The sequence below is a fragment of the Gastrolobium bilobum genome, unplaced genomic scaffold (genome assembly GCF_033153095.1).
Source record: "Gastrolobium bilobum isolate Gb01-03AN ecotype WA unplaced genomic scaffold, APGP_CSIRO_Gbil_v1 utg6309, whole genome shotgun sequence".
NCBI classification, from domain to species: domain Eukaryota; kingdom Viridiplantae; phylum Streptophyta; class Magnoliopsida; order Fabales; family Fabaceae; genus Gastrolobium; species Gastrolobium bilobum.
Window position 1 is genome coordinate 296,833 of NW_026899052.1, and position 21,583 is coordinate 318,415.

The 21,583-nt window shown below is 31.9% G+C and overlaps 1 protein-coding gene across 1 annotated transcript; it reads left to right on the forward strand.

The window, feature by feature from the left end:
• The first annotated feature begins 19,147 nt into the window (after positions 1-19,147).
• LOC133286583 (cyclin-D3-2-like) lies at positions 19,148-21,245 on the forward strand. Its single transcript, XM_061484015.1, has 4 exons — positions 19,148-19,807; positions 19,955-20,156; positions 20,296-20,426; positions 20,538-21,245. The coding sequence occupies exons 1-4, from the start codon at positions 19,304-19,306 to the stop codon at positions 20,799-20,801; spliced, it is 1,101 nt and encodes a 366-aa protein (XP_061339999.1). The 5' UTR covers positions 19,148-19,303; the 3' UTR covers positions 20,802-21,245.
• Positions 21,246-21,583: the final 338 nt, after the last annotated feature.

A 21,583-nucleotide genomic window follows, 5' to 3' on the forward strand; every position in this document is an offset into this window, starting at 1 on the left:
TTTCTTTTTTTCTCTTACGTATTTTTATTTTTATATATTTATTTTTTATTTTCAGTATTATTTATATATTTTTTATTTATTTTTTTCTTCAATCTTTTTATAATTTTTGTTTGGATTCAAAATTAATTTTAAAAATCAATTTAAAATTAGTTTTGAATTGAACAAAATTGATTATGAACCAACTGAACTAATAAATCAATTCATTTCTAAAAATTGAATTGTTTTTTCCAGTTTCGGTTCTCTAAAGAATCTGAACCATGCACGCCTCTAAGTCAATTGCTGGAATTTATGCTTAACATCTTAATTAGGCCAAGTTTTTTAGGACAAAATTTTTATGAATTTTGTAAAAATTGAAGGAAAAAAAAAAGTAGAAAGGCAAAATATAAAAATGCCCAAAACACAAAAAGGGGGCTTGGTTTACAGATGATAAAAGGAACGCTTTGCTTGGTTGGGCTAATGGACCGAAAGTCTAGGCTTCGTAATGAATTTGGGCTACTTATAGGATAAGTTAAAAAAGAAGAAGAAGAAGAAAAGAGATTGAGAAGTTAAGAATGAGGAAGAAGAGAAGTGGAAATTAAAACATTAAAATAAACATCAATAGAAAAGTAACCCAAAAAAAATAAGAAAAAAGAGCAGAAACTAAAAAAAAAAAATCACAATCAAATTTATGATTAATCATATGAAAATGATGAATCCTTCTAAGTTTTATTTATTTATTTTTATCATTATTTGTCTTAATGATGTCATGCCTTGTATAATTCACAATCAAATTTTAGTTATCGACTAAATAAAAAGAAAGGTCCATACCCAAAAAAAAAAAAGGTTCTTTTACTTTGAATTTTACAAAATCCATGTAACAGTGTACAATGTTAATTGTATAATTTACCATTCTCAAGTGTTTTACGTATCGTAATGCCTTTTTTAGTCTTAATAAAAAAAATTACCATTCTCATGTATCATAATGCCTTTTTTTAGTCTTGATAAAAAAAATAAAAGTAATGCTGAAACATCACAAACAAAGAACATATGACCAGGCTTGACCCCAAATAATAATTGATCAAACTTTGAACATGTTAAAGATAGTCTGATTAAAAAATAACTGGATGGGGTTGAAAGGATTGGGCTATCAAGGAAAGCCTCTTTTATTAGTGCAAGACAACTCAACTAGAGTTTGCAACAATTCCTTTTGCACAAACCGTCTATATTCTATAATTCTACCCATAGCCAAAGCTTGGGCATAAGTTTTCCTTTTCTGTTTGCATGTGTATTTTAACCAAACCATTACATCATTTAACTCAAAATACAAATATAATTAACATAATTTGACACCTAATAAATTGTAAATTATTTTACTCTGTAGTTAGTTATGTTTACATTTTAGGTTATGTTTTTATTTAGTTAAAATATGCATACCAATTGAAATTGAAATTAAAACATTTTTCCCAATGGATCAATGGATCATTTTCCTAATTGGATTTCTAGTCCTAGCTTAGGACAATTTAACCTTTTGACACAGGACTTGACTCACTCTAGTATGTATTGTTTTATCTAGTTCATGCATGTCTTCTTGTCTTGTGCATTGTAACAACTTGTGACATGGTCAATCTCAAAGAGATTGTTAACTCAATATATGTATATGCGACTACCTAGCTCAGCTAAATGGCATGCCAATGCCCACCTCAAATTCAACATTTTAAATCCCCGAGTCTTGCCACACAACATGTTAATTAATAATTATTGTTTTCTTCATTTTACTATGCCAAAGAAAGAATGTATGTTCTAATGTCCCAAATAAAGCAAGACAGGTTTCACATATGATAACTGGAGCTGCAAGTGCAAGGGTGAAACAATAGAGTGTGTGTGTCCCACTTCAAAATGAATCCAATCATTTGTCAAAACATGGGACGGAGCTAGTCAAACACATGGCCATTAGTTAAGTTGGAGCATATTCCCCTTTGCTTTTTTTTTTTTGCCCTCTCGCTTAAGTCAAAGCTATGATTGAAAACTCACTTTTAATGGGTTTACAATTAATGTTGTAGCTTAGGTGGATGGCAAAAGCATGCATCCTTCACGGGGATTATATTCTTCAGTGCTGTGCATATGTTTTATTCTTAGTGCAATATCTACAACTACAAGCACCTATTTAGACAACACGTTGCCAGTGGAACGAAAATAATGGCCACTTATTGCTCTTTGATTTGCACCTTACAGCAAGAGAACTTGTGGAGCTTTTGCTTTGGTGTGCCTTAGGAAAATTATCCATTTCACATTATGATTTCCAATTGGCTCATTACAAATTAATAAATAAAATTATAACTTTTCTTAGTGCTACATACTCAGGTGTTCTGTATTTAACATAATTTAAATATATTATAATATGAACTAACTAAAAAAATACACGTGTAATTTTTGGACCCGGACTCAAATTGAAGAAACCCGGCTCCGCCACTTTCTCAATTTATAATCAACTTCCTCAGTCTGGCATGCCATCCCCAAGATACTTCTTGCTTCATGATTCCAAATAATTGACTTGGGTAAGATATCAAATGATACATGGTTATTTTAACTTAAGTATGCAGTTGTGTTAAAAAATTTGATAAGAAAAATAATTCGGTGGAGAAATCTAAAAAAATAAATAAAGAAAAAGAGCCAGGGAGGACGATTAAACCAAACCATCTCATGATCGTATAGGTTTATTAATTTAGGGTTGGACCCTAGACTCGTTCTTTAACCCATGCCAACTTCATCTGTGCTTGCCCGAGCCCAAAGAAACAAATAGTGTTGTTTTTTTTACTGAAAGGAAATTTATGCGTTGAGATGGTTACTTCATTCTAAAGTGAAGAGATGCTCCCTATTTACGAAAAAAATAAAAAATAAAAAATGAAGAGATGCCATAAGTTTTAAATGATATTTATGGATGATCTGTGAATAAAAGACTAGAAATCAAACCCAAGACTTTTTTTTATCTAAGCAAGAATTATTGTGTTGCAGAGATTGGGTTATTTTATGTATCCTGAAAAAATGTTGATTATTCCAACATATACATAAACAAATAGTTTAAGTGTGTATTTGAACTAATTTATTTTAGAGAAATAATCATTTTTTAGAGGAAAATATATATATTAAAAAAATAGATAAGATATTGTAACAACCAATTAGTGTTACTACCAATCAATTTCACTGTTAAGTCGATTATGTTGATCCAACGGTTATATTTATTTCCATCTTTGTATGGTTATGATTCCCCATATTTATTTTCATCTTTGTATGGTTATGATTTCCCATATTTAATGTAAAAACATTAAATATGAGAAATCATAATCATACAAAAATGAAAATAAATATAAAGTATTAAATATATGGAAAATCATAACCATGCAAAGATGGAAATAAATATAACTGTTGGATCAACATAATCAATCTAACGGTGAAATTAATTGATAATAATATTAATAATAACACTAGTTAATTGTTACAATATCTTTCAAAAAAAAAAAGGAAAATTTAATAAAATACAAGAGGGGAAAGTAGCACAATTCACAATTGCGTGTGGTCGGCTGATATGATCCATGAATAGGAAAATGGAAATCATATTGGGTAAAAAAGGACACTGAAAAAGACAGTAAAAATGACATAGCAGGCTGAAGCACGGCTGAATCAGAAGCTCTAGGACAGAGGTTGGCCTAAAGGAAGAATTAGGACTTAGGAGTGTAAACTGTAAATTAAGCACCCAAGTTAACTAGGCTTTGTTCTCAATATAAATTCTCAAATTGTTCAGGACCTTGTGCCCAGCCTGGCTTAAAGGATTATCTCGAAAAGGGTATTTTTCCCCATACTCACATTCATTGTTCTGCTGTTCAATTTTTTATTTTTTTTTAATTTACATGGTATCAGAACTTGAGTGACTATAAGGTCACAAGTTCGATTCTCACGGTCTTCCACTTTTAAGTGGAATTAAATAAAAAAACTAAAAATTGGGTATGTGCAATTCCACGCTTCTAGCCCAAAGGGCTCTTGCGTGAGGAGGCGTGTTGAGATATATAGTCCCACATTGATTCTGTGGGCAACTAATGTGGCCTTTTTAAGGCCTTGGGCACTCTCACCCTTTGAGCTAGCTTTTGGGTTGGTGTATTCCTAGGTTCTTTATATGGTATCAGAGCTTGAGTGACTATAAGGTCACAAATTCGATTCTCACGGCCCCCTATTTCAAGTAGAATTAAATAAAAAAAGCACAAAAAGGAAAACCAAAAATTGAGCCTATATATAGTCTCACATTGATTGTGTGGGCAACTAATGTGGCCTTTATAAGGCCTTGGGCACTCTCAAATTCGATCCTCGCCGCCCCCCACTTTCTCTTGTGGAATTTCTTAGCACAGGTAGGCTGGGTCTGTTGCATCATCCACTCTTCAAGCCCAATGGGATCTTGTGTGAGGGGGCGTGTTGAGATATATAGTCTCACATAAGTTGTATGAGTTGTGGAGTTTATAAAGTCTTGGGCACTCCCACCCTTTGAGCTAGCTTTTGGAGTGGTGTATCCCAAGGTTCTTTATATGGTATTAGAGCTTGAGTGACTATAAGGTCACAAATTCGATTCTCATGGCCCCCAGTTTCAAGTGGAATTAAATAAAAAAAGCACAAAAAGGTAAACCAAAGATTGAGCCTGTATATAGTCTCACATTGATTGTGTGGGCAACTAATGTGGTCTTTATAAGGCCTTGGGCACTCTCACCCTTTGAGCTAGTTTTTAGGATGGTGTATCCCAAAGTTCTTTACAAAGGATTATCTCGAAAAGGGCATTTTTCCCCATACTCACATTCATTGTTCTGTTGTTCAATTTTTAATTTTTTTTTTAATTTTTTTTTTTAAATATTTCAATCGGTTCATAGTCTTACAACTAGTCCAATTCGGAGAGGATCCGAGAGTAAAGCTTTAAACTCTCCTCCAAAGACGATCCTGGGATCAACACATGTTCTCACCCTCACATGCTTAACTCCCTGACACCAACTGAACTATCATAATTTGGTGTTGTTCAATTTTGCCATTTGGTGAATATTAAATTGGCCATGCCCCCATTTACCTTTTTTCTCTTTGCAGGGAAAAACAAATGGTCCATTCTCTCAATTCAACTTTTCCTTTTTGCCTTCTTCTTCTTTGGAATGATTCACGGGTTATGGTGCAAAAAAAGTTGTATGCCATAATCAGGGGGAAGAGTAAGAGAAGATACATGACAATAACTTCTCCAGGTCAATTTTATATGCTAATTGCTATATAGGAAATAATAGCATTGAGGTCAATGTCTGAATGTTATGAATGGAATACAAGTACACACGATTAGATCTCAGAAAAATAGATTAACACTAAACTAATCTGGTGCAACCATTGATGATCACATAAATAAATATTAGTTGACTTTTAAATATGTTAATGCAAACACAACCTGTAATTTTTGTCTCCCAGTGTTTGTTTTTAGCAAATAGGGTCATGCCTTTTAACATTGATTTACTAAAATGGCATATTTTTAACCAAGTTAAAAAAAAAAAAAAAGTATTAAAAAACCGAGAAACCTAACACTGCTCACAATGAAAAGCACATCAGAGAAACGTATATTCTCTTCTTTATTTCAAAGTTTGGTTTTGCTGGATTACACGGCTTTCTCTCTCTGCACCTCGCAGCTTGAGCCGTGAAAAAGCAGGTGGTAGAAGAAATATAGGAGTCTCGCATTTATGAAAGAAGAAAGGAAAGGTAGAAAATAAAAATCTACCCAAATCTCATCTCAAGGCAAAGAAATGCAAGTTTCATCTCTCTCTTTGCTGGCAATTCAGACCCTTTATCGTGCAGCACAATCAAATAGTTAAAAAGAAGCTGTGGATGATTATACAAATAAGGGTCATTGACTCATTGTGCTTACCAAAAAAATAAGGGTCTTGGTCTTTGTTTATTCAATGTATTTTTGAAACATAAAGTATATATATTAACCATCCTACATTACTTTATGCGTCTCACTTGTTCAAATTCGTTAGTTAATTTTTAGAATTCTTTCTTGCATAAATTGTGTTGTTGTGATTTGCATGTGCATTTAATAGTAAGTACCATAAGTGTACGTTATTATACAGTATATTGTATAGCTCCAATTATTCTCATAACAATAATTGTTATCATAAATACTATTTATGCAAGAAACACTATTTGTTTATGCTAATTACGAGTCTACGATTCTATGACACTGGCAGGGATGATAAAACAGAGCGCATCCTCTGAATGGCTTACATGCATAAATCTTATGGTGACTTTTTTGTTTGTTACAATCAGCTTTAATAGTAAAAGTTGTTTAGCTATATTCAGAAGCGAATGTACTTTTTATGGGCAGAGTAATGGATTCATTATGTAGCTTTGTTTACCGATTGTCTTTAACTTCAACAACCCCGCCTCCCAAAAGAAAAATTTTCAAAATGAAGCGGTGGGAAAGGTAACAACAAACAAGGTATACATACATACATACATGGGATTTTATTTTAGGCACGTGAAATAATACATGGTGTGACGCTAAGTGGACATAATTAATTGTTCATATGACATAGGACATACTTGATCCATGTAAAACCAAAAAGGACAATGATGTGCCATCATTGTTGTGTTGGCTGGTAGAGATAAATGATTGAACTAATTGAAGCATGTTATGAAATACCCTCAAGGATCCTTTGGTTTCTAGTTTGTTTTTCACCTTATTAATCACAAAACTTTTTATTACAGGTTGGAAAAACGTACCAACAACTAGGAATGACACGTGTACGTATGTATAAGCAGAATGTTGACCCTTTCCCATCATATTAATCGTAACAAGTTGATTATTGGTGAAATAATTTAAATTTGCATCTACCAGAACTAAAGAAGGGCACCTATCGCCTTAAAGGAACACAGCATGAAATACAAAGAAAGGAGTACTTAAAATAACTCTTACAAGTGCAGTGTGGTTGATTAAAATTTAATAGAGGTACTAAGACATGTACATAGTTGGTGGCATTCATTTAATGATTAACAGTTGGAAAAAAATTCTTGGTTTAACCAAAGACATGTGGGGAAGTATAGAGAGGCGTCAAGGGAAGAGGTACCTCGCAGACAACACGGCAACAATTATGAAAAAGTAACGGAGAGAGAAAAATAAAAGAAAGGGTTTTGCTTGTTTGAGGGTCTTGTGGTTTCGATGCATGCCCCTTTTTCTTTTCTTTTCTTTTTTCTTTTCTGTGCTGTTCTTTTCTTTTAGCTCATACGGATACTGTTTTCTGTCGTTTCCAATACTGAGAGAGGAGTGAGTGAGTGCGTCTCAATCTGACTACCTGAGGCTGTGAGTTGTTCCCTTTTCCAAATTTCGCCATATGGGCATGGCCTTTGCATTCTTCTTCTTCAAAAAAGCCTAATTCTTTGACATTCCTTATTGGTTTTGGCATTTTGTGGTGAAAAATAATGATGAACGGCTCAGAGATCATTGAAGCTTGTGGGTTGGAATTTGAAATTACAAATTAGTGTTACTGTTTGGGGAAAAGAAGATCACATGTTTACGGCGTATGTCATTTCACTAGTAAATAATGATAATGTGGTTTAAGCTGTACCGAAACTTTAAGAATTATGATAGCTCGATACTTCAACGCGCATTGTACAGATTCAAAATATAATTCAAAATTTGTATTATTTTGTGTTTTTAATTTTAACTATTAGATTTGTTGGATAATAATTACCATTTTATTAAGTTAAATATAAATATTTAGAATATCTTATGTTTCTTTACAAAATTGACGAGTATTATAAGTTTAATTTCATTTATTTGTTAAATTGTTGAATATTAAATATAATATTTTATATAAATTAAAAATATTATTTAATGTCAAAATATGTTCTAATGTGTCGAAATCTAATATTTTTTAAAATTAACATGTGAGAGTGTAGTATCAAGTCTCGTGTCCCGTGTCAGTGTTGATGTAACACAGGGGTTAAGTGTACACACACACATATATAGGGAAAATGGTTTGTCATGTAACTCGAAATAAGGTTTTGTCCAGTCACACATTTTTTAATTGTATAATACAGGTAGTATATAGTTAAAATATTAAAGTTATTTTTTTAACTATGTACTATGGGTAAGTACATAGTTACAATATTAGTGTCATTTTGTAATCTATTCTTTAATATTATAATTATGTACTTATCCGTAATACATAATTAAAAAAATAACTTTAATATTATAATTATATTATTCGTAGTACATAGTTAAAAAAATGTATGACTGGACAAAATCTTATATCCAATCAAATGACATCCGCTTAATCCATATATATATATATATATATATATATATATATGTGTGTGTGTGCGTGACAAAATAATTTGTAATGTGACTGCACCCAAGGATTGGTGCAGTTACACTATCTACTACTCGTAGTACATAGTGTACTTGCACCATTTTCAGAAATTTAGGTATGTATTATAGGTAGTACATGATTTTTTTTTCTCTTCATAAATATTATAACTACGTACTACGCGTCAATCCTTAAGTGCAGTCAATGTACATTCGCTTAACTCATATATATATATATATATATATATATATATATAGAATTTTTTGACATCGTTGTCAAATTTTGAAATTTGACACCAAATCATAACCTTTGAATTCCGTCAATCAACGGTTATCGTTTATTAGAAATTAAACTTATTAATTACAATTAATTCTCAATAAATGATAACTGTTGATTGTCAGAAATCAACGAATAAGATTTGGTGTCAAATTTCAAAATTTGACACCGGAGTAAAAAGATTCTGCCCATATATATATATATATAATATGGGTTAAGCGAATGTACAGTAACTGGATACAAGAGTTTGTCCGGTCAAAAAATTATAACTATGTACTACGGGTAGTACATAATTATAATATTAAAATATTATAACAACTTTAATATTTTAATAATATAACTATGTACTACTTGTAGTAAATAGTTAAAAAAATAACTTTAATATTATAACTATGTACTACTCGTAGTACATAATTAAAAAATATGTGACTATGCAAAACCTTATATCCAGTCACATGGAAGATAATTTTCCATATATATTAGTGTCTCTTATATTTTAGGATATAACTTTATCTCTTACACATATATAAAAGTGTGTGGGCTCATTTGAGAAAAAAAGGAGAGAAAACAAATATGGATCCCACATAATTTTATGTGTGTTATCTCCTACAATATGATAAATATTAATCTCATATATATATATATATATATATATATATATAGGGGCAGGATATTCTTACACTGGTGTAAGAGTTAGAAGTCTTACACTCAATCTTGACCATTGATCCACTTGTATCCAATGGCTCACATTACTAAAAAATTTGAGCCCTTAGATATAAATGAGATCAGTGGACAAGATTAAGAGTGTAACTTACACTGGTGTAAAATGATCCTAACCCATATATATATATATCAATTTTAAATTATTTTTTGTTATTAATTCTTTGTTTTTAGTCTTTGAATAATGACTAATCCATCAGTTGTTCTTTTCATCCTATTCTCATAAACTCATTAACTAATTTATTCGTAACATAATTTTATCCTTTTATTTGTATGATATATGCACCGTTTATTATATTATTTATTACGATTCTTATTTTATAAATTTAATCTTAAAACAAATTAATAAAGTTTATACATATTGTAATATATAAAAGTAAACATATATTTGAATATTTTATTGAAGTTATTATAGTTTTACTTTTATTACATATTGTATATGGTTACTTTCATATTTTATTTATTTTTTAAAGATTAATATATATAATAAGTATTTCAATAAATAATTTAATAAACAATATAAATATCTGATTTGGATCATATAAAAAAGTAGTCATATATTAATATTATTTGATGATAACTACTCACACATATCCTACGATTGAATGGAAGAGGATGTGTCATATCATAAGTCCGTTAATAAGCTAACAGCAACGTACTGGACAGAAACACCGACTGGTGCAAATATTCAATAATCATAACTTGATAAGGAGATTCTGAAAGTTCGTGATACTAATTTGCAATAATGAGTTGTTGACTTAATTATGTACTCTTTTTTCTTCTCTTTTTTTTTCTGATAATCAAAAGTTTTTAATAAATTTCCTCATTTTCGTACAATAGTATTAAGAGATGAATAAAAAATGAAGAAAGTAATGATTTTGCTCTCTTGATAGAAGAATCCACAATTTCTTTATAGAATAAAATGCTTTTTTATTTTGTGCGCTTTGTTTTTATTACGCAGACTTTCGTCATAATATTTAATATAAGTTTTTTATATAAATGTTAGTAAAACCATAATTCATCAGTTATTAATTCGTGAGTACTTTATGATTAACTGTCATTTTTATCTTTGTTCAACTAAAAAACTAAACCAACTACGAAAACTCTTCTTTTCTTGGGTGGTTAGCTACGAAAACTCTTTAAATAAGAAACCGATTATATGTTTAGATTTCAAAATCACTGCAAAAAATAAAAGATAAAAACAAACCATTAAGATGCATGAGGTTATTGGTTGAAATCGTGCCATCATTACATAAGAGAAGAGAGAAGAAAACTGTTAAGAGAAAAAAGAATATGTGACGTAAACTGAATGGTAACGTTTTCTATTAATTGAAAATAAAAATAAATCAGAATAATAATGTGGTAAAAGGAATCTGTTGACCAGATACTACTCTTCGTTGGTCCACGTTTCGTAAGTGTCAGGAAAACAATGATATCGCAAGTGACAGTTTTCGTTACAAAAATAATAATTTATAAAATAATAACAGTGCATGCCCTTTTCTTCGGAGTATTCATCTCTTTAAGTCGACTCCACTCAAGTATTTTTATAAATTTTGATTTTTTGACTTAAATTAATCTATAATTGAGAGTTTAATCACAGTTAAAATTTAATATCTCTTTTCAAATATGTATTTAATAAGAATTGAACTCATATTTTTTTCTCCACTCTACCCAATGCGTGTTGTCAACTAAAGTTGTACGTGATTTTAAGGTTTAAGATTTATGTATTATAGGTAGATACTCTCCTACTCAATCATTTGTACATCCATATGGTATTAGAAAATGATATTAAAAGAGTGAAATAAACAAAGGGATAAGTTATTCTCCCTACTCTTATTCTGTCTACCTTTGCCTACCATTTTCATTACCGTTCGATTACAATTTTATCCAACCAACGGTTAATATTTGTGATATAAAATCAACCTTTTTTTTTCCTTTTTTTCTTGTCACTTCCTCACACACCCTTTCTCTCTCCTCCCCTTTCTTTCTTCCTCGGCAGCGACCAATAACGTAACGAAAATCTCTTCCTCCGAAACCAAAAACACGACAACCGTCTATTTTGAAATCTCTCTTCCTCCAAAACCTCAAAATCCCCACTGTCCACAATTCGATTTCTCAAATATCAAAACCTGTTTGGAACGAAAGAAAGGATGGGAATTTCACATCTAATTAGATACTTTTATTCCCAGCTATTGATATTATCTTCCATCGGCACGTCTGCATCCGTCCACTTTTTTGTCTACACATTTGTGGTCTGGTTTTCATTTTTCACAAAAGTTATTACTTAATTATGATTATTGCATTTGAGATTAGTTAATTTTGAAATAAAATTCATGATTTGTATAAAAACGAGTTTTAGAAATCCAATGGATAGTATATCTTCTTCACAGTTCATGGCTAGTATATTGTCTTATGGTTGAGACATGGCTGGGCCTAGTAACAGTTCTTGATCGCATATTTGTATTCGTCGCCGAGGAAGAGAGAAAGGGGAGGAGAGAGAAAGGGTGTGTGAGGAAGTGAGAAGAAAAAAAGGAGAAAAAAAGTTGACCTTATATCACAAATATTAACCGTTGGATGATATTGTAATCGAACGGTAATGAAAGGAGTAGGCAAAAGTAGGCAAAATAAGAGTAGGCAGAATAACCTACCCCATAAACAAAATAACACTGAGTTTGGAATTTGAAAATTTATATATCTATTAATAGGGTATTCGTGAAAAAATAATAATGAGAGTTTATTGAATTTGGAAACATTTGATAAATTTAATTTTTTTAAAACATACACAATATTACGATATTAGTGTTTGTTATTTTTAATGATATGAAATTGTGTCATTTTCAGTCAAAATTATGTTTTATTGTGAGAGAAATTAAAATTAAAATCATAGCACTAAATTTGCTGCAACTTATAATGAACTTGCCACACGTCAGAAGAATTTTGATGTGCCCCATAACGAACTTCCCATTGGCTTCCACATGTCTTTTTTTGTCAGAACAGTACCTAGTTCGCTATGCCCCTTAGCGAATTAGGTACTGTCATGCCACGTGGATGTCATATCAACTCACCTAGTTCGCTATGTCAAATGGCAAACTTCTAGGAGGCTGCCACGTGTCCTGAAATTTTGCAAAGCAGACATATTTGACCACCTAGTTCACTTGTAGCAGTAGCGAATTAGGTGGCCACTAGAAACAAGTCATATCAATAAATGAAGTTCGCTACGTGATGTAGTGAAGTTGTACACATGGCATAATTTTTTTTTTTACTGTTCGCATGACATATTGGCAAATAATTGTGGAAACAGTGACATTATAGTCATTGTTCCCCTAACCCATGTATGCAAGATATGGTAAGCTTTCATACGTTGTTCACCAATAATGTACCACTTATATTATTTGTCTCTCATTAATATTTTCAAATTTAAACTATACAGTTATTCTAAAAAAGTTAGATGTAAAGATGTATTCGACATTATATTATGGATAAATGTTTATTCTTTTAAATGACACAACTTGTGTCATTTTACTCTCACAGAGAGGTGGGTGTTAGTATATGGATGTCCTAGAGACAATCTTTTGATTAGATTAGGACATTTGTGTACCTTTTATATTGTCGCAAATAAATCATAAGCACTCTTTATCATGTTTCATATTTTGTCTCAATACCATTGTTTATATATGAGTCACCGGATAAATCCCTTGGAATAGAATAAGTATCTCTTGAGTATCTATGATGAGATCACGATCATGAGGATTCAAGGATACCAGATGTTTCTTCCTAATTTTATGTTCCTAGTCTAGAGACACTGAAAATGGGAATCAGTAATCTCGGGTAAGACTAGCACGACTTATCTACTTGTATTCAGATATAAGGTAAAGACCTCATGAGCTACAAATATGGAGATGTCTTAGCTAAAGTCGTGAGTGGACCTATAAGGGTATAGCTCGCACTGAACAGACCCACAAAGAGGCTATATGAGGAAATCTCAAAAGTAGTTTCATTAAAGCATCCTCTTATTATTTGGGTATGTTTTTCCTTAGACCAAAAGTTTTTCACCTAGACTATGTTCTAGATGCATGTTTTGATTGTATACCTCGTATGCCTGAAACATGGAGATTCATAGGTATACCTTTGGGCATGTCCTGAAAGAACACAAGCCTAGGGTGATAAGCTGAAGGAATTCGTCAAATCTCTGAGGGATTAGGTTATCTGTAAACCGGAGAAACCGGGATGACATTTACGGGACTCAGGAATCTATGCATAGTAAAAGAGATCATGAGATGATCTGCCTTTAAAGTCAGTAAATTGAAGATTCCCTATTTCGAATTAAAGCTTACCCTAAACCGCAAAGGTTGATACATCTCCTCACCCTAGATTTAATGGGAAGGTAACCGAGACGAAATGAAATACATTTAATAGGATAATCATGTCATTAACTTAACTAGTTCTGGGGCAACAAAGCATTGCTAGTGCTCTGTGTTGTCATTAAATGGGTTGTGGTCTTATTGGGTCCAAGTCCATTTATGTCAGTGGCTAAGTTGGGCCTAATGGATCACACACTAACACCTTATTGTCTTGACATTATAGCATTAAAGGTTTTGGGCCTAATAATGGTTGTTAGCCCAAGAAGAAGTTTAGATGCTCACCTTAGAGGAAAAAAGGGCGCATGGATTGTAGTAATGAGCTTGGATGATCCAAGACATTATTAATTAATTTAATTAGTTAAATTAATTATCTGATGTTTAAATTTAAAATTTAAATTATGAATTATGAATTTAAATATTTGAATATTTAAATTAGAATGTTCAAATTTGAATTGGCTATGAAAGGAAGTTTCATAACAAAAGGAAAGGATAAGATCTTGATAGTATCTTGTCAAGATCAAATCCCAAGTATCAAGAGGAGATCTTTGGACATCATCAAAGATGATTGGGGCGCTGATTTGGTGGCTTAATGATGGTCATTTAATCAACAAATCAAGCTCCATTCAGATTTGGTTAGTTGTGGAAATATTTGATTTAGTTGATTCAATTTGAATTGCAACTAATCAATATTTTTGGAATGATTTTGGGCTGATTGGGGCGCACAATATGGCTGATCATATAATGGCTATAAGGTCAGAATATTGACTAGGTGCAGACTTAGTTTTAAGAGGATAGAATAGGAGTTTGTTGACTAGATTTGATTTGCAACAACTCTACTCTTTCCTCCACAAAAGGGGCTCTCCATGATAAGATTTTTGGTGAAAAATCTGATTCAAATTTATTCCTCTTTCATCTCCTTAAGTGTTTCCTTTTTGTGATATTCTCCTTAGGGTTTTTGGAAAATAAAAGGCCATTCTCTTCTATAATTTGTGTGACACTTTTTGTGAGTTTTATTACTGAAAATTCTCTCATCTAAACATATTGAAACCGAGCCTCCTACCTCTTCACAAGGGACGCCTAGCTTGCTCCTTTGTGGTGTTCGAGTTGGTGGCTTTTCAAGAAGAGTTATTGCATCTTGACAAAGGGTGGTGTGGATCAGCATTAAAGGGTTTGAACCTTCAAGCCTAACACTGATCACCTTCGAGTTTTGGGTTACGAACAAAGTATCTCTCTGTCCTAGAGTATGTATCTTGATTGGTATGTGTGTTTCCGCTTTGAATTTTTTTTGTTTTCATCCTCACATGCCTACGGCCTTCAAGGCTCTATCTTTCAGTGAGACCCACACCTTTATTTTTTTTATCCACTTTCTCTTCCCATGATTTATCTCTTTCTCTCACTTAAAATGACACAATTTTACATCTTTTAGAATGACACACACTTTTCCCTTATATTATTACTCTATTTAAAACGACATCAAGGTATTAGTTTTACTTGTGTTAGTTAATGTTATTATCTGGATATTATACTAAGGGAAATATTAGTCTACCAACGGGGGTTGGCTCAAGTGGTAAGGTACTTGGGTTCGCTTAAGCAAGGACTCGAGTTCGAGACCTTGTGTACGCAGAAAATCCTCGCTGGGAGACTCACCTGCCAATGCTAGGTAACCTACCCGGGTCGGACTGGACATAGTCGGTGCGAAGCCACAAAACATGTGGGACCTATTCTTTAAAAAAAGAGAGTAAATAAAGAAGTGGGCGCCACGTGCTTTGTGTATATATGACATGAGATAACTAGTCATCTACAGCATGAGATTAGTATTCCCCTTATATTAAACAAAATAAATTACAAGAGTTTAGTATTTCTCATATTGTAAGAGATAATTTTTATCTCTGACACACACATAAAAGTATGTGAGACTCATATTTTATCTTTCTCTCTCTTCTCCTCACATAAGCCCATGTGGATCCCATATATTTTTATATGTATGTAGGAGATAGATTTATCTCCTATAATATGAGAAATACTAAACCCAAATTATAATAATTATAAGGGTAAAGTGTGGTGTCATTCTAAAGTATGTAAAGTTGTGTCATTTTAAGAGATAGATAAATGAGGAGATAGAGAGTTGACAAAGAAATAAAGGTGTGGATCCTACCTCTTTGTGAAAGTGAAAAGATATAAGTTGTATCATTTAAAAGGATAAATATTTTTCTCTAATTATAATTGTAGAACTAATTTAATAACAAATCACCATCTACCATAATCAAGTGATCGAGTATAAGAATTAAAATTTTATGCAAAATTTTGTCAAAATAGGACAAGTTCAGTGAGCAGCCCAAGGATTTTTTTAACATGCACCCGATCCATGATTTATTGGATGCTCCTTTTCTCAAAAAAAAATAAAAAATTCTCTTCCATTTATACCCTTATCTTTTTTTCAAATTCCTTCTCAATCTTTTTTTCATTCTATTTTTGGACAAGTCCCACCAAGGCCGGGACTGCCAAAAATGAGCTCGCAGCCCAAATGTTATGATTAAATGTTTTGTATTATACTAATAAAATCTTACATTTATTTATTTATTTATTTTTGTTAGATTGACTTAGACTGACTTGTTAGCTAAAATAAAAATAAAAATATTTTTCCTTATAAATTATCACATAAGAACATATCACCATTTTTTTATTCGAAGAGCTAAAGCTTAATTAATAAATAGACTAACTCCTTAATTTTCATTGGTTTAATTTTTAAAAGATTAAATTCATCACAATTTTTTATGAAAGAGGATAAACGTATCTATAAATTAACCTGCCAAACTTGCAACCCAATTAAATTGGACCGAATTTACAAAATACTGGTTTAGAAAACACATAAGCTTAAATGAATGATGCCAGCTCTATGTGCAAAATTAGCTTAATTGATTAATGGGATTTGTATTAGGATATGCACCCATCAAATCCCCTTCCCCTTCCTAGTTTCACATTGATAATCAACCATGCCGAAAGAATTTTTCTTATGTCTAGAAGCTAGGGGTGTTCATCAACCGATCCAAACTGATTCAAACCGTGGTCACCGAACCGAAAAACCGATAACCAAATAAACCGAAAACTGAAAAACTAAAAATCGAAAAAAAAACCGCAAATTTTAATTGGATTGGATCGGTTTTTGGATGGGTTAATGAAAACTGATCCAATCCAAACCGATCCAATATATTCATTCCCCTCTACCTACTTGAATCTTTCTCTAATCATAACCTAAAAATTTCTAAACCCAAGGCCCATTAACTAAACCAAAGAAAAAATCTAGCCACATCTCATCAACAAAATTTTATCTTTGTAGAGCTTCATATTTCATTGCAAAAAAAAAAAACTATATTATAGTTTACTAATGCTTTTGTATTTCAAAAATAAATAAATTACAAAGCCAATATATATAAAAGATATTATTTGCACAATAATCATGAAATAAATTTTAGGATTTTCAGAAAATCGAAAACTGATCCAATCCAAACCGAAAAAAATTGGATTGGATTGGATCGGATTTGAAAAAAAATACAAACCAAATGGATGATTATAAGATCAAATCAAAGGTATTGGATCAGATGTTTGCTTCCAAAACCGATCCAATCCAGACCACGAACACCCCTACTAGAAGCTAAGTGCTCACTTAAAAGTTGAAGAAATTTCCCTCAAGAAATTAATTTCGTAATATCTAAGGTAGTGTTTGGTTCGGGAGAAATTTTTTTTTACTAGGAAAATGTAATTGATAGGGAAATGGTTGGAAAGTGAGTTTGATAGGAAAATGTAAAAAAAGTTGTTTGGTTGACCGAAATATTACCAGGAAAATTTATTTAAATATGCAAAATCTATGTTCGGGAGAAACTTTGCACCTGTTTTTTCACTTCCCCAGTTATCTCAAAATACCACATCTCAAGTGGTATTCTGTAACAGTGAATTTCATCTAAAAATCAACACAAAAGTTATTTTCCTATCTATCCTATTTGCCTAGTATTTTTTGAAAAAACCTGAACCAAACGTGGTATTTTTCAATATCCACTTACACTTTTCCATCAATCTTAAAATAAACCTTGAACCAAACACTACCCAAAGATAAGTAAATGGAGGAGAATATTGAGAGCCTGTTTGGATCCTCTTATTTTTAAGCTAGAAGCTACTTATAAGCTAAAGCTAAAAAAAAGAGCTTAAAAAAATAAGCTAAAAGCTGTTTGAAAATTACATAAAAGTTTTAGCTTAAAAATTACTTAAAAGCACATATTTCAAGAAAATTATCTCTTTCTATCTTTATCACTCTTTATTTTAAAAAAAAGCACACAATTCAAGAAAAACAGATAAGAGCTTAAAAAAAAGCTCCTCCTAGGAGCTTTTAATTTTCAGCTTTTTTCTTCATTATAAAAAAAGAGCTTTTCGTTATAAGAGCTTTTCCCAAAACCTGTTTGGCCTAGCTTATGCTTATAAGTAGCTTGTAGCTTAAAAAAAAGAGGATCCAAACAGGCACTGAATATAAGTAGATTCTCTTAAAACGTATGTAATCTAACATTTAAAATGTTTTATTTTATAATTAAAAAAATTTATAAAATAATATAAATGCATAATAAAAGTTATATATCACAACAATCCATATTATTTTATTTTTTAAGTGCAAATGATATGTTTCATCAATGAGGTGCGGAGTAAGAGTAATTTATTACTTTTGAAATCTAAACTTCTGGAAATGCTTTTTAATATATTTATTCATGTGAGATAACCATTCATTCATGATCAGATCAATAGGTGATGATTTTATCATTCATTATTTTAATGTTTTTTGTCTGATATCTGATTAACATTAATATGACAATGAGTAATTATTATTCTCTCAAATAACAATCATGTTAAGGATTCATTCCGAACAAAAATAATATGAGATAAATATATTATATTATACAATACAATAAGTATATATATATATATATATATATATATATATGAAAAAATATTTCTTATTTTAAATAATATAAAATTATGTTATTTTAAGAGAGAGATAGATACAAAAAATATTTTTTATTTAAATAACTTTTATGGGTTTTTTAATTCTCATTCAACATGAGAATTAAAATTTTTCTCACATCCTTCGATTTTCGTGCTGACATATATCTTACATATAATTTTTTCTAACACATGGGTCCCACATGCTTTTTATCTCAATAACATAAGGTTTCAATTCTCATTCAATATAGAATTATAAAACCCTACTTTTATATATGTAGATGAAAATTTATTTCCTATAATATAAAATATAAAAGAAATATTAAATCCTTAAATATAACGTCACTAATATAAACGTGAAATTTCTTTCTCGTAGCAACGTTATATTTACTTCCGCGCCAAACCGGCTGCTATTTAATATATGAATAAAGGAGAAAAGAAAGGAAAAGGGTGAAGTGTTCTGAGATAAAACCCTTTGTTTGATTACCGCATAGTCTCTCTCATTATCTCACACTGTTAGTGAGAGAAACCTCTGCAGAGTTGAAAATGGCTCTGCTTACTTTCCCCTAGGTATAATGAAGAAAGGTTTCTTCCTCATCTTCTTTGAAGAAGATGGCTCTCACTGAAGAACCCCAAGATGTACAATACTCTCCCTCATTCCTCGATGCCCTTCTATGTGAAGAGAAAGATACCTTTGAGGACGATTTTGATGCAAACGCTGTTGAGGTTGAGACCAATAACAATGACCCATCTGTGGGAAAGTTGCAATCTTTGCCTTTGGTTTTGCTTGACAATGACTTGTTCTGGGAAGATGAGGAACTTGTCTCCTTAATCTCAAAAGAGGGAGAGACCCATTTGTGTTCTTCTAATCTCATTGCTGATGGAACACTAGAAGGGCCTCGTGTTGAGGCTGTGAGTTGGATTTCTAAAGTTTGTGCATACCATGGATTCTCTGCTTTGACAGCTGTTCTTGCTGTGAACTACTTTGATAGGTTCATCACAAGCCTGAGGTTTGAGAGAGATGAACCATGGATGACACAGCTCTCTGCAGTTGCGTGTTTGTCCCTGGCTGCCAAAATGGAAGAGACCCATGTGCCACTTCTTTTAGACCTGCAAGTATGATTTAACTTTGAGATGAAGTCTAGGTGTTTGTTGATATGACATGTTTTTTTTCTTTTTCTTTTTTCTTATGCACTTGTCCTTGATGTTTAAACAATGAGAGGTGTTTTGTGTTTTATTTATTTATTTATTTATTATTATTAGGTGGAGGAATCAAGGTTTGTGTTTGAAGCAAAAACTATACAGAGAATGGAGCTTGTAGTGTTGTCAACTCTTAAATGGAGGATGCATCCGGTGACCCCAATTTCCTTCTTTGAACACATTGTCAGAAGGCTTGGTTTAAAGAGCCGCTTGCATTGGGAATTCCTTTGGCGTTGCGAGCGAGTTCTTCTTAATGTCATTGCGGGTAAGTAACACATGCTTCAGCAAAACTTTCTAGTTTCTATTAATGCTAATAAATAAGACACTAGATATTAATGTTCAACCGAATCAGAGTCATGCCACTAAGATTACCGATGTGTATACATTGTCACAATTGTTGCCAGATTCAAGGGTTATGAGTTATCTTCCTTCTATATTGGCTGCTGCTACAATGATCCATGTTATTAAAGAGATTGAACCTTTAAATGCATCTGAGTACATTGATCAACTTCTGGGTTTGCTAAAGATAAGTGAGGTTGGTCTCTAATTTCATTGGTTTTGACTCTACCTTGCCCATATTTCTTGAATTTTCAAGCCTGCTATTGATTTGATGAATAATTGGAAAATCTTGGTGGTAATCTTACAGGAACAAGTGAACCAGTGCTACAAACTCATACAAGGCATTTACAGTCTTCACCATAAACGCAAGCGCGTATCGGAAACAAGTAGCCCTGGTGGTGTCATTGATGCATCTTTCAGTTTTGATACCTCAAATGATTCATGGACCATGGCATCATCAGTCTCACTTTCAGTGGAGCCACTGTTTAAGAGGAGGAGAGCTCAGGACCAGCAGATGCGGTTGCCTTCTGTTAATCGTGTGTCTATTGATGTTCTTAATAGCCCTCATTAATAATGATCTTATATTTACTTCAAACATGGTAGCTTTCTTTCATATAAATCTGGCAGTTATGTATTGAAATGCAACTACATTATGTTCTTAGTTATATACATTTCTAGCCAAACATATGAAAATGGATGAGGCAGAGGCTGAGATTCCCTCCCCCACTTAGTCATTTGAGGTGGAACAGGGATCTGATACTGAGTAGAATGATGAGTATTAAACTTGTAATTCTACCTGTGAGTTATCTTTCCAGTGCAATTTTTACTCATCTTACACATGATATTTCTCAATAAGCACAATCAAGAGATTTCCTTTGCTTATCATCTGCCAATCTCTCCCCTGTTTATGCAGAATAGGAACTGCATGTGGAGATTACTAACTGAGTAACTGATAATCAAAGATGGGTGAAGTGACATCCTGGCCCTTTAGGATATACTCATAGTGTGATAATCTCTCCCCTGCCAAGCTCTTGTCCAAGATCAAACCAAACCCAATAAGAAATAACATGCTGTCCCTTTAGGATATACTCATTAGTTTCTTCTATCAATGCATATCTTTCTGTTACTCTCCCTAAATCCTCTTATGGAGTGGGAGACAGACAAGGAAGTCTCACATTACGATGGAACCCAATCTTTCTAATAACATATAATGTTTACAAATATATTTATTTTTCTAGTCGTCCCAATCTGTTTGAATCTGATGTACATGGAAACTATTTCCTTTGTTGTTGAATTAGATAATAACATCAGTTTTGGTATACCCAAGAGAATTAAAAAAACTGACTCAATTCC

What these genes read in the sequence shown, in the direction of transcription:
- LOC133286583 (XM_061484015.1), top strand. Translation starts at nt 19,304, where the DNA reads ATGGCTCTCACTGAAGAACCCCAAGATGTACAATACTCTCCCTCATTC. An exon ending in CACTTCTTTTAGACCTGCAA is followed by an intron (nt 19,808 to 19,954) that starts GTATGATTTAAC and finishes TATTATTATTAG; the next exon opens with GTGGAGGAATCAAGGTTTGT. An exon ending in TCTTCTTAATGTCATTGCGG is followed by an intron (nt 20,157 to 20,295) that starts GTAAGTAACACA and finishes AATTGTTGCCAG; the next exon opens with ATTCAAGGGTTATGAGTTAT.